Source organism: Nematolebias whitei, chromosome 13, assembly GCF_014905685.2.
Source record: "Nematolebias whitei isolate Nwh7 chromosome 13, NemWhi1, whole genome shotgun sequence".
Classification (NCBI taxonomy): Eukaryota; Metazoa; Chordata; class Actinopteri; order Cyprinodontiformes; family Rivulidae; genus Nematolebias; species Nematolebias whitei.
The window spans coordinates 1207826-1220980 of NC_056510.1; the positions used below are offsets into that span (position 1 = coordinate 1207826).

The window sequence follows — 13155 nt, forward strand, 5'->3', positions numbered from 1 at the left end:
CACACACAGACACACACACACAGACCACACAGACAGACAGACACACAGACACACACTGACACACACACACACACACACACAGACACACACACACAGACACACACACACAGACAGACACACACACACACACACAGACACACACACACAGACACACACACAAACAGAGCTGGTGCTGAAGGAGCTCAGTTCTGTTTGGATTATGAGCATCGTCAGGTGATTGTTAGCAAAATATCTCATGAGTCTCTGAACATAGGTTTGGAAACAACTCAGTTCAAGATGTCCGCCACAGCCAACACCGGGGCAAGATTTGGTACCGGTCCATGGATCATCTGGTACCGGGCAGCAGCAAAATAATGAAATCAATATGAAGTGGTCTGCAGGTATACAGCAAGAAGGTCCTGGGTTCAATCTCAGTTTAGACCATGGTCTTTCTGTGTGGAGTCTCTCCTCGTGGGTTTCCTCCCACTGTCCAAAAACCTGCATGTTGGACTTCCTTCAGGCCCAGGAGGACCTTACAGGAAAATACAACCAACCAGTCAACCCACCCAGACTCGTCTGTTCACAGTGAACCATTATTTTCCACGTCAACTCATTTCTCACAGGAGCTGGTCTTAGTCTAAACCTCTGGCACGAAAGGTGGCGGGCAACATGCATTCCTGAAATACAGTCCAACGAGGGCGACTCTGTAAGGCCTCTGCTGCTGATCTTTGGAGATGGACACGCCGTCCATCTGCCCATGAACGTTGTGAACACCATAACCTGCTAAATGTAGCATGTTAGCATGTGGCTGCAGCTGAGAATCATAAAGTTCTCCATCAAAAATCTTGTTGCCTTGGCAGAATCAGAAAAACACTAAAGTAGCAAAACAGACTCTAAAAGAAACTGAAAAGTAGCTAAAAGTAGCATAACACTGCAGTGCAACAATGTAGACATGTTCCTGTTTTTAGTTTTTCTACATTCGCCTTATAATCTAGCTGGTTTTGCTACTTTTTTGTCATCTTATTTTAATTTGTAAAAAAGAAAAAAATATGTACGCCTCTTATAATTGTCTGTTGTTGTTGTCGTCACTCTTTGTTAAAATCAGGTGTCTCTTTAAACGAGTCCTCGAGGCTCAGTGGGACTAACCTGTAGAAATAAAGGTTGAATGAATGAAACACTAGCAGGAAGGTAACGGACGTGGAACAGTAGCTAAAGGCCAAAAGAATGAAGAAGGAAGCTAAAAGTCTCCAAACGAATCACATAGCAGTTAAAAAGTAGCTAAAATAAGACGAGGACAAAGTTTGCTGAAGGTTTCGAAGATGACTGAAGGATTTTAATGCTCAGTGTAAAATAGTTCTCAATCAAACTTGTAACAAACGAGTGAATGAGCTGAACGTTTTGAGTCGTGACCAAAGCTGAACCTCTGAGGAGTCAGACCAGACAGAAGCTGGACTCTGACCTGTTATCTCCTCTGACTGAAGCCCCTTGCATCAGCAGCTGCTGAAATGCTGCTCGGGTCAGATGTTGCTCACCAGACCTGATGACTCCACCAGCTGAGCGTCATCAGCAACATCTGGTGGGAGTCTGAGGATGTCGGCTCAGCTGGAACACCATTGGAGGACCGCAGGAAGCCTCAGAGAGCTGAGCTAGATGTTTGTCTGGAAACCTTCAGATTTGTTGATGACGATGTCATGTTTCCAACCTTCAGCTGGGGTCTGAGCTCATCACTGATCACCGTGTCCACAAATAAGCTCGAATTTATCCTGAAAACAAAAACTTTCAATAAATCGACAGGATTCCTTTCACAGAATGAACCAAAACACTCCAAGAATCAGAGTTGGCAGTCTGAAAGGTGGAGGAAGTACGGAGAGCCAGAAGGGTCATAATCCACCTGTGGTCCTCTCGTGTAGCTACCTGAGCAATGTTTTGTTCAATAAAATGTTCCATGACTTTACTTTGTAGTGGTTACCAGTAGATGACCATCCACCACAGGACCTCCACCCACCAATGGACAGTTTGTTTTTGTCACTGGCTCTACGAGGAACTTTAATGTTTTAGATTAGTTTAGAACAATCCAAAGATTTTTTTTTTTTTTGCCCGTTTATCAAACCAGAAGTTGATGCACAAACAGAAGTCTTCCTCTTCTTCTTTTGGCTTTTCCCTCTTCAGATGTCTCCACAGTGAATCATCATCCATCGCACTGTCCTCTGTGTCCTCTGTCTGTCTGGAACACTGGACCAGCTCTACACTCTCAGCAGGGTCCTGGAGGGTGCGTGAGAGTTTGCCCAACCGGTTTACATGTGTTTTGTGGACTTGGAGAAGGCGTTCGACCATGTCCCTCGGGGGACCCTGTGGGGGGTACTCCAGGAGTATGGGGTACCAGGCCCTTTGATACGGGCTGTTGGTTCCCTGTACGACCAGTGTCAGAGCCTGGTCTGCATTGCTGGCAGTAAGTCTGGCTCATTCCCAGTGAGAGTTGGACTCCGCCAAGGTTGTCCTTTGTCACCGATTCTGTTCATAACTTTTATGGACAGAATTTCTAGGTGCAGCCGAGGTGTTGGGGGGATCCGTTTTGGTGGCCTTAGGATTGCGTCTCTGCTTTTTGCAGATGATGTGGTCTTATTGGCTTCATCAGATCGTGATCTACAGCTTTCGCTGGAGCGGTTCGCAGCCGAATGCGATGCGGCCGGGATGAAGATCAGTTCCTCCAAATCCGAGGCCATGGTCTTGAGCCAGAAAAAGGTAGAGTGCCCTCTCTGGGTCAGGGAGGAGGTCCTGCCCCAAGTGGAGGAGTTCAAGTATCTTGGGGTCTTGTTCACGAATGAGGGAAAAATGGAGCGTGAGATCGATAGGCGGATAGGCGCAGCGTCTGCAGTGAAGCGGGCGCTGTACAGGTCTGTCGTGGTGAAGAGAGAGCTGAGTCAAAAGGTGAAGCTCTCAATTTACCGGTCGATCTACGTTCCCACCCTCATCTATGGTCACGAGCTTTGGGTTGTGACCGAAAGAATGAGATCCGGATACAAGCGGCTGAAATGAGTTTTCTCTGCAGGGTGTCTGGACTCTCCCTTAGAGACAGGGTGAGAAGCTCGGTCATCCGGGAGGGACTCAGAGTAGAGCCGCTGCTTCTCCACGTCGAGAGGAGCCAGTTGAGGTGGCTCGGGCATCTGTTTAGGATGCCTCCTGGACGCCTCCCTGGTGAGGTGTTCTGGACACGTCCCACCGGGAGGAGACCCAGAGGAAGACCCAGGACACGCTGGAGGGACTATGTTTCTCGGCTGGCCTGGGAACGCCTCGGGATTCCCCCGGAAGAGCTGGACCAAGTGGCTGGGGAGAGGGAAGTCTGGGCCTCCCTACTTAGGCTGCTACCCCCACGACCCGACCCCGGATAAGCGGAAGAAAATGGATGGATGGATGAATTGTTAAAATTGAATAGTTTTCATTTGATACTATTTCTATGTTAACATGTGATTCTTGACCTGCCATTGTGTATCTATTCCTGCCAAACCCAGCCGGTCGAAGCAGATGGTCCTCTTGTCCTGATCCTGGTTCTGCTAAAGGTTTCTTCCTCATGAGGGAGTTTTTCTTTCCACTGTCGCCTTCATGCTTGTTCAAGATGAGAGTTCAGTGATGGAGTTAAACTCAAAGCTGCTCCTCAGATAAATAATGTTCCATTATTATTTTATACATGAATGTTTCTGATCAGTCCCTGAGAGGACTTCTGTTGTGACTTGGAGCTTTAGAAATGAACTAAACTGAATTTAATTTATCTTACTAGTTGTTTTAATATACCCCACACCGCGGCCAGGTGCGCCTCCTCATCCTCCTCATCCTCCTCATCCTCCTCATCCTCCTCCCTGCTCTGCTTCTTGCTCCGTGTCTCAGTAGAGAAGACTTTTTATTAAATAAAAGTAAATTGGACCGAGTCTTCGACATTTTGTTCGCTGTTATTTTGACTAATTGGTGCCAACAAAGTCCATGCTCAATAATCTTGCCATTGTTTTGATCTGTGATGTATGTAATGAGATTACCCATCAAATGTTTCGGTCATATTTTTAATAAATAATCAAAATGTTATTACTGACCCACTTAAACTGTAAAACTGATTACTCATAGTTGTGCTGTTTAATTATATTGTTGTGTTTTTAATTAAATTGCCCATGACTGAGCTTTTAGGGTCAGAGCTTTTTTAAGGTTAGAAGCAGACATGGTTACTTGAAGGAGCAGCTCTGATGTTAATCTCGTTAAGTTTAAAATGAGTGTTTATCTAATTATTTTCATATTACATATACAATATAGGTTTTATTGTTCATAACCTTATTATTGGTAAGCCTGAGAGATACCAGATCTGAGCAAACAGTTACCAGAATGCACCCTGTCAAAATAAGAGCGTTCCCGGATCCTGTTCCGGCAGGATCCATCTCAGATTAAGCCCTGGAAGCATGTGGAACACATGTGGACCACATGTGGACGTGATCAAAGGAAACTGGACTTCTCTCAACAACAAGAGTTTTTCACACTTCACAATACTCAAAAGTATTTTGGCCGCTGCAGGCTCTCGTTGTTGTGATGTGAGCGGTTTATGGGGGTTTGGGAGGGGTTGAAGAATGATGGAGGTCTGACTCGGAGTGAAAACCTGCCAGGACTTTTGATTTAAAGATCCGACAGTCCATCAGGAAGAGTTTGAGATGTTCTCGGTGTATACGGTTGTCGAGCTGCTCCTTTTAACGTGACGACGTTGTTGTTGTTTTCAGAAAACTTTCATGTGAGCAGCTCTGAGGCGAAGACGGAGTCTGTGGTGAACCTGCAGCCGCAGCCGTCGCTCAGCTCGCTGCAGTCCAACTCTCCTGGACCCAAACGTTCTGGCAACACTCTGAGAAAATGGCTGACCAGTCCAGTTCGCCGCCTCGGCCAGAGCAACTCCATCAAGAAACTGGACACCAGCAAACCCAAGAAGACGAGTGAGTGGCTGGACGTTAGAACCAGAACCAGACCTTTGGTCCTAGTAGAAAACCAGATGTCTCATTGCTGTTTGTTGTTGTTTATTTTGTTTATTTCCAGGACCCGGCTCAGGACGGGATGATGTCAGGAACAGCAACGAGCTTGGTCAGTCTGGTGACATCATCAGTGAGGTAAATTCAATAACTTGAGTTCAGCACCTTGTTCTGATCCAGACAGAGAATGTTGTTGTTGTTGTTGTTGTTGTTGTTGTTGTTGTTGTTGTTGTTGTTGTTGTTGTTGTGTAAACAACACAAACATCCCCAAATAGAAGCCAAAAGTTAACAGAACAGGTTCCACTTCCTGCCACAGATGACTGTGACCAACAGAGACGATCCCCTCCAGAACTCCCCACCTAACGGGTACTTCTACCCAATTCAAAATGGCCGCCGCAGCTAATCTATCAAACACAAACATGTTTATAACTCCACATTTCTAGAGATGCAGAGCTAAAAACTGGTCATCCCCAACCCACATCCAAGTCTTTAAGGTTCAAGATGGCCGCCTTAGCTAAAAACGCCAAGTTGAAGGCACTTTCAGAATTTCGTCTGGAGGTTTTCTTTTCAGCCTAAACGTTTTGGTCCGTTCTGTTCCATGTGGCTGAGCCAGGCTCACGCCGCCCGGTCCGTGACATTAAACCACCATTTTCTTTTGGGGGGAAATATGAAATATTAATCAGAACGCACATTTCATCCACTGATACTGAGCAGACGAACTGCTAAACATCAAGCAGGAAACCCAGAGGTGTTTAGAAAGACCTGGTGCTGGACCTGGTGCTGGACCTGATGCAGGACCTGGTGCTGGACCTGGTGCTGGGCCTGGTGCTGGGCCTGGTGCTGGACCTGGTGCTGGACCTGGTGCTGGGCCTGGTGCTGGGCCTGGTGCTGGGCCTGGTGCTGGGCCTGGTGCAGAACCTGGTGGCAGTGCTCCTACCTACAGTACAACCGACAAACCAAACAACCTTTTTCTACTCAACAAAATAAACGAGGACTTTCTGCAGTTTCTTCAACCCAGGGTGAACCTGAAAAAACATCCAGCACCTGGTCACCATGTTCCTTTAGCTCCTGGTTGTTCTGATTCTAGCCTTCTGATTGGTCATCGGAGTCACAGTCATGTCACTCCGTACAGGAAGTAAACGTCGAAGGAGTTTTAGGCTGATGGGTTGAGTCCTTCATGTGAACCCATGTCTCACTGTTCTCTGTCCTCTTGTTCTCCATCAGGACAAGAACACTCTCAAGATGTCCTCTGGGATGCAGAGTGGCGGAGAGGAGGAGCCAGAGGATGAGCCCCACCTTCCTCTTCCACCCCGCATGGAGATCATCAAGGATCCTCCAGCTGCAGAAGACAAGGTAACCATGGAGATGTTTCAGATTGTTGTCATTTCCACTGGTCTTCTTCTAATTTGCTGCTGTTCAGGTCCTGTAAGTGCATGGACAACTCGGTCTTATTTTTAACGTAACTGAAGTTCTGCTTCCTGTCAGCTCTTTGTTGTAACATTCACTCTTTTGTACCTCCAACCTGTCGTTCCGTTCATTCTTCCCTCTTCTTCCTCTCCAAGTCTTCGTCCTTGCTAGCATCTCTGCAGTCGTCCTCTGAGGTGGCCAGCGCTGCAGAGCTCGTTAGTGCCATAGAGAAACTGGTTCAGACCAAGATGGTGAGTCGGTGCTGTGCAGGGTGTCTTCATAAAGAGGCTGACGCTCCTCTTCACTTCCATCACAGGGATCCATCTTCATGTTTGACCATTTATACAGAACTAAACCATACCCCCCCCCCCCCCAATACTAACATGTTTAACATTGCAGTTTGTCTGTCTGGCTTCTTGTCCCCCATCGCAAAGAGGGGACTTTGAAGTACCCCTTGACTTACAAGTGTCCCGACTAAAGAGTTGGTTGTGATACGAGTCGTCTCTTGACCGATTTTCTGCTGAATTCCATCCATCCATCATCTTCCTCTTGTTTTGAAGTTGGGTCTCGGGGGCAGCATCTTGAGCAGGGAGGTCCAGACATCTCTTCCAACTCTTCTGGGAGGACTCCAAGGCATTCATAGTCAAAAGTTAAAGGTCGAACAGCAGCACGAACATGAGTCTGTGTGAGCAGATGAGAACGAACGAACACAGCAGCGTTCCCAGACCAACCAAGAGACGTAGTCTCTGCAATGTGTCCTGGGTCTTCCCCGGGGTCTCCTCCCAGTTGGACATGCCTGAAGCACTTCTTTAGGGAGGCGCCCAGGAAGCATCCTTACCAGATGCCTGAAGCACCTCGACTTGCTTTGAGCTGAGAGCTAAAATTCAGGTTATGAGCCAGCTTCACCCCATGACTACAGGTAGTTGTTGCAGCGAACACCACAGAGAATGCTGCAATGTCTGCCCAGCATCTCGTGTCTCACTCGTTTACTGTAAGCATTTAGCTTACAGTGACAGCACTCCGCACTGTCAACACAACCGAGCAGCCCGCCTACCGAATCCTCAGATGGTTCCCCTCATCAGTCTCTGTGGCGGTACATCAGGTGTCATGTTGTTCTGTAGCCACTCTGGACGTTGAGTGTTGACGTTTTCAGAGTTCTCACATCCTTGCTCGTATGGTAGCATTACTACAGATGTACTGTCTCTGCCTTGACCCATGAATGGCTCATTACTCATTAGATTGTCCAGCTCCCCAACATCTGGTGTGGGCCTTGTCCATCAAGGTGATACTTGGTCTTTAGTTCATGATGCGCTGAGGTCGGCTGCACCAGGTTGGGGACATGGAGTTATGCGTAGCATTGCACCACTAATGAATAAAAAGACAGATAATATTTAGGAATGTGCCAGTTTGCATATCCTCTATCCATAAGTGTTTAAGTTCAAGACAACAGGATGACTTGTCCCGTTTCCAGAAGAGGCTTCACCTTTCACCCAACAGGCAGTTTCACTAACTCGGAGCGACAGAGTTTCTGGTAGACACTGAGGTTTTTGCACATTCCATCATTTACATCTGAGGTTTGACCAAGTTGGCTTCAACTCATGCAGCTTGACACTGTGAAGCCATCTTAAATGAACGTGTAGCAGTAATTTTCTGTCTTTTCTCCAGACGACAGAACCAGGAGCCTCCCAGGTCCTAGAACAAAGTTCCCCAGTCCAGCAGAGGAACCCTGAACAGGAGCAGAGAGCCAAAGCAATGAGAGGCCGAATGTGAGTTCCTGCTGTCCTTCACGTCTCTGACCTGCAGTGGTGGAACTGCCAGTCTGTTAAAGAGGCTTTTATCTGCTCAGGTTTGTTCTGAATGAGCTCATCCAAACAGAGAAGGACTACGTTAGAGACCTGGGCATTGTGGTGGAGGTGAGGCTTTCGAATCCAGCACGGATCAGCCTGGGGGGGGGGGTTGAACTGGATGTCAAACAGGTTTGTGTTTTTACAGGGCTTCATGAAGCGCATGGAGGAGAAGGGAATTCCTGACGACATGAAAGGAAAAGATAAAATGGTCTTTGGGAACATCCATCAGATCTTCGACTGGCACCGAGAGTGAGTATGGAGGCCTCAGAAAACTCAGGCCCCGCCCACACAGAAACGTCTGTAAAAGACTTGGGCCCCGCCCACACAGGGACATCTGTAAGCTTTGTATTATCAGGGGCCACATGAGAACTGCCTTTACAAGCCCCTAAACTGAAACCCATTTATCCTGTCAGCAAACCCATAGCCCACCTCAAACCTGACCTACGACCCAACGCTGCGTTGGTACTTTAAACCAGGGGGTTCCAGTCCTGGTCCTCAAGGGCCTCTATCATGCATGTTTTAGATGTTTCTCTGCTCCAACACGCCTGACTTGCATTAATGGGTGGGCACCAGGATGCTGCAGAACATGACTGGGTGTTCCAGTCATTTGTCCAGGTGTGTTGGAGCAGAGAAACCGATAAAACATGGAGGACGGTCGTCCTCTAAGACCAGGACTGAACAGTACCAGCTTTAAATGAAGCAGAGCAAAGAGACAAATAATTAAAGCCAGAAAGGTTTAACTTTACTGAAATAACTCGTTAATGTTACAGTTCTTGAAACAAACAACTAAGGCTGCAGGAAAAAGACAATAAATGTTTTAAATCTACATTTAAATAATGTGTGGAAAGAAGTTCACTCGTGTATAAAGGACTTCTCCTGCGTTGAACATCATGATGAAGACACTTGGCCCCACCTGTCCCTCACTGGACACTGGGCCTGAACAGTGTCTCTTATGTCCACGTGTTTGGACACGACTCCCGCTCAGCTGTCCTGCACTTTTAGATTATTCTTCTACTCCTTCTGTTTTCAGTTCATGTGCGCTGCACTCCTTGTTTCCTGTTTCTGAGTGATTTCATGGCAGCGTTGCAGTGCCGCTCACTGGCCTGGCATCGGTACTGCAGCAGTTCTGGTCATTTTCTGTTTCTCCTCTGTGGATTGAATCATTTGTAGAGTCCAAGTGTTTTTTGTTTCTGTAAACAAAGAAAATGTTCCTGCGTGTACGAGGGCGTACAAAGGTTGGTGTGTGCTCACTGCTGACCCATGATGATCCTCCTCTGTGTCTCAGCTTCTTTGTAGTTGAGATGGAGAAGTGCCTGGACAACCATGAACTGCTTCCTGAGCTCTTCATCAAACACGTAAGTAAAATATTTACTTGATAAGCCCCGCCCCCTGTGATCTGAAAACCTTGTGTTTGTGTTGCAGGAGAGAAGACTCTACATGTACGTGATCTACTGTCAGAATAAACCCAAGTCGGAGTACATCGTAGCAGAATACGACGCATACTTTGATGTAAGAGCATTTCTTTTTTCAAGTATCAGCCATGTGTGAGTGCCTGTGCAGGACGAAGGTGTGCAGACAGGACTATAGACTGGACCTGTCAGGACGCTGAAGAGCCACATATCTGCTAGTGTTCAGGAGAACGTCTTGAAGCTCAGCCTCTCTTAGTTGTTTGCACATGGTGACAGAACATGATCTAAGCAGCATGGTGTTCCATCATAAAGAGCTCCATGGTTCCATGCATAGTTCCTTTTGGAGTGTCCATCCAGTGCATCGTTCTATCATTCTATCCTGCACCTCTGTCTCACCAACAATTCCCTCCAGCGCCTCCGAGGTGTTACCAGACCACAGAAGATGAACATCCTCCAGGGGGCGGTATCCAGATACCTGAGCAGCAGCTCTACTTCCAACTCCTCCTGGACGTCAGAGCTGCTCATCCCCTCTGTACAAACCAAAGAGTCGCTGTCGTTATGGAGGACTGCTCAGCCAATGCACCTCCGTTGTGTCCCACCATTACTCAAGACTGGAGGAATGAAAGTGAGGCCGACCCAGAAGGTCGGTGGAAACCCCGGGCTTGGACTTGGAGAAGCTGCTTCTCTGAGGCCTCGTGTACCAAACAGTGTTCAGACCGAGCGCTGGTTCAGGGACAGAACATGAAACGTTCACACTTATCAAACTGTGCGCTCCTTTCCTCGTGCATCTGAACGAACGTGGAACTGAGCGCACGTGAGTCTTACCCCAACACGCCTCCATTTAAACATGAAATATGTTGAAGTAGATGCAGAAATGTTCTGCGTGGGATAGGAATGTGCGATATAAACGGTATACGGTAGAAACGATAGAAATTTAGCCTACGATAGAAATCTGTCTTCTACTGGCTAACCGCAGTAACGCTGTGTCTGAAGTAAAATCAGAGTTGTCAGATTTAATCGTTACTTTTTTGAGCTGAAAACTGTGTGTAAGTGGCGTTAAAGTCTTTTTTTTCAAGGGCTAAGTAGCGAAGCTACAAGCTAACTACGCCCGGCTTGCCGTAGTGTTGCCATATTTGGACGCATGCGCAAAACGCTGAGTTCCGTCGAAAGTTTTTTGTTTTTGTTCCATCGAAAGTTAAAGTAAGCGTTGGTCATCTTTAGAGAAACCTGCTCTCTGATCTGTAAAAGAACGCTGTGTTGTGTGATTTTACTGCGAGACCCTCTGGTCAAAGCCACAGACTCATTTTGTGTCAGCTCCATTAAAGTGGAAGGAGGCGCCAACTAGAGGTTTGGAGGGTGAAGTGTTTCAGAGTAACATGCTGCTCTGTTGCTGCTCATTTATTAAATAAGACTGGAAACTGTTAAGAGTTAGCAACATTTTCTTTTGTTTAAAACATACGGCTAAAACTACATTTGATATATTTTGCACTGTTTTGCACTACAAGAAAGAAGCCTAATACTTGATTTGTTTATTATTTAAAAACTCTCTGGACCTAGTAGTGGAATTTTTTAAATTCTAAATATATGATGGCAAAAGGACACCCTATGCTTTAAAAAAAATTCCTATTAAGTTTTATATCCAAAACATATCGTGATATATATCGTTATCGCCACCCTTCACAATACATATGGTGATATGAATTTTATGCCATATCGCACATTCGTAGCGTGGGAGAGTCTCTGTAAGAACTGTCTCTGGAATCTAATGGGATGAGTCGGAGACGTCCTCAGTCGTGTCGAAACATTTGCCACACGTGTGCACGTGTTGTTGAATGAAGGGAGCCAGGGGACTGATCTGTCGGCGGCGCACTTCTGACTCTGCGTTTCCAACTTCATGCACGTGTTTTATAACTTAATGGCACTTGGAAGCTTGGTCAGATGTAGAAGTTTATCCTGATGCATGCTCAATAATCCAGGTAGAAAAATCTAAAAAAGTTAAATCTGGTCCTCTGGAGCTATTTATAAGACTGAGCTGAAGACAGCTCCTCAGACTGAAGAAGTCTTTTGGGTGAAAGACGAAACGTTTCTACTTTTTTTTGTTAGTTTTGCTTTGCTTTGTTTTTTGAATGTCCAGAGGACCAGAGTTAAATTTTTTAGTTAGAAGTTTATTCTTTAAGTAGTTGATCTGAAGAAACGGGTCGCCAAGATTCAACGTGTTTCACCATGGTGAGGGGGCGGGGCTTATCTATCTGGAAGTGAGGCTGTTTGACCATGTTTTTGAAGCGTGTTAGATGTTCCTGGTTTCAGGCTAAATTAGTCCAGTTTGCTGTTCAGAATTAAACCGTAAATGCTCAAACTCATGAACAAACATGGTTGAAGTTCAGAAACCAAAGGGAGTCGTGTTTCAGTGTCAGTACTTCATAATCTGATGCTGTGGACTGAAACTGTTGTGTGGAGATCAGAACATGGTCACGCAGCGTTCATGCTGATACGTCCCGAGGTGTGTGTGAGGACACACCGTTGACCCATGAGGCCCCAGGTCTGAAGGAGCTGATAGAGATGAGACCTCAAGGTTCCTGAACCCACATCAATCAATCAGTCAATCAATCAACTTCATTTCTATAGCACATTTTGAAAACTGCAGGAGCAGCCAAAGTGCTGTGCAATAAGACAAAAATAGATTAAGACAATAAAACATACAAACATGCACAAAGAAACATAAAAACATACACATACCAGGTTCACAGCAGGTGCCATAAAACATCAGCTCACGTGTTAAAAGTGTGTGTTTAAAAACAGGAAGAGAGGAGGTCTGTCTGACACTCAGGGTGAGTTGTCCCACAACCTGGGAGCAGCAGCAGCAGATGTTCTGTCACCTCTGAGCTTCAGCCTTTAGGGACTGTCAGCAGATGAGCGGGATTGTTTTGTGGACACAATTCCTGCGTTCTGGTCCGTTCTCCCTCCACCTGCTGCCCTGCACGTCTCAAGGCCCCCACATCAAGGCCCCCACAGTACGTCCAAGTACCAGTACTGTGCCGACTCCGTGAGGCGCGTGGACTGTCCACAGACTGTTGAGACTTCATACTCGAGCGTACAGATTTTCATTTTCTTCTGACAAATTCCTTCATTTCTCACAATTTCAGTCATGACGTCAACGGACGAGGAGGAAGAGCTCGCTTACCTCTTGGAAAAAACAAAAAGCAAAAAAAAGAAGGTGGTACATAAACCAGACCAGGGATGAAGAAGGGCAATTTAGTACACTGGTGAAGAACATGAAGACGATGGACAGCGAGAAACGTTTTGAATATTTTAGAATGGATTCTAGCAAGTTTGATGAACTAGTTGGACGCTTAGCCGTTTCTTCACCACCAGGACGGCCACTGCACACCTGTCGGCCCTGCACGCCTGTCGGCCCTGCACGCCTGTCGGCCCTGCACGCCTGTCGGCGCTGCACGCCTGGCGGCGCTGCACGCCTGGCGGCGCTGCACACCTGGCGGCCCTGCACACCTGGCGGCGCTGCAC

The 13155-nt window shown here is 46.7% G+C and overlaps 1 protein-coding gene across 1 annotated transcript in view; it reads left to right on the forward strand.

Annotated features, from left to right (window-relative positions):
* The window catches only part of LOC119419437 (kalirin), a 69599-nt gene that overhangs the window by 52163 nt on the left and 4281 nt on the right, over positions 1-13155 (forward strand). The window contains exons 17-24 of the mRNA XM_037686739.1: positions 4731-4937; positions 5038-5108; positions 6195-6323; positions 8043-8143; positions 8224-8290; positions 8370-8473; positions 9510-9579; positions 9647-9733. Of these exons, the coding sequence (XP_037542667.1) occupies positions 4731-4937; positions 5038-5108; positions 6195-6323; positions 8043-8143; positions 8224-8290; positions 8370-8473; positions 9510-9579; positions 9647-9733 (836 nt within the window). The remainder of the gene's footprint in view (positions 1-4730; positions 4938-5037; positions 5109-6194; positions 6324-8042; positions 8144-8223; positions 8291-8369; positions 8474-9509; positions 9580-9646; positions 9734-13155) is intronic.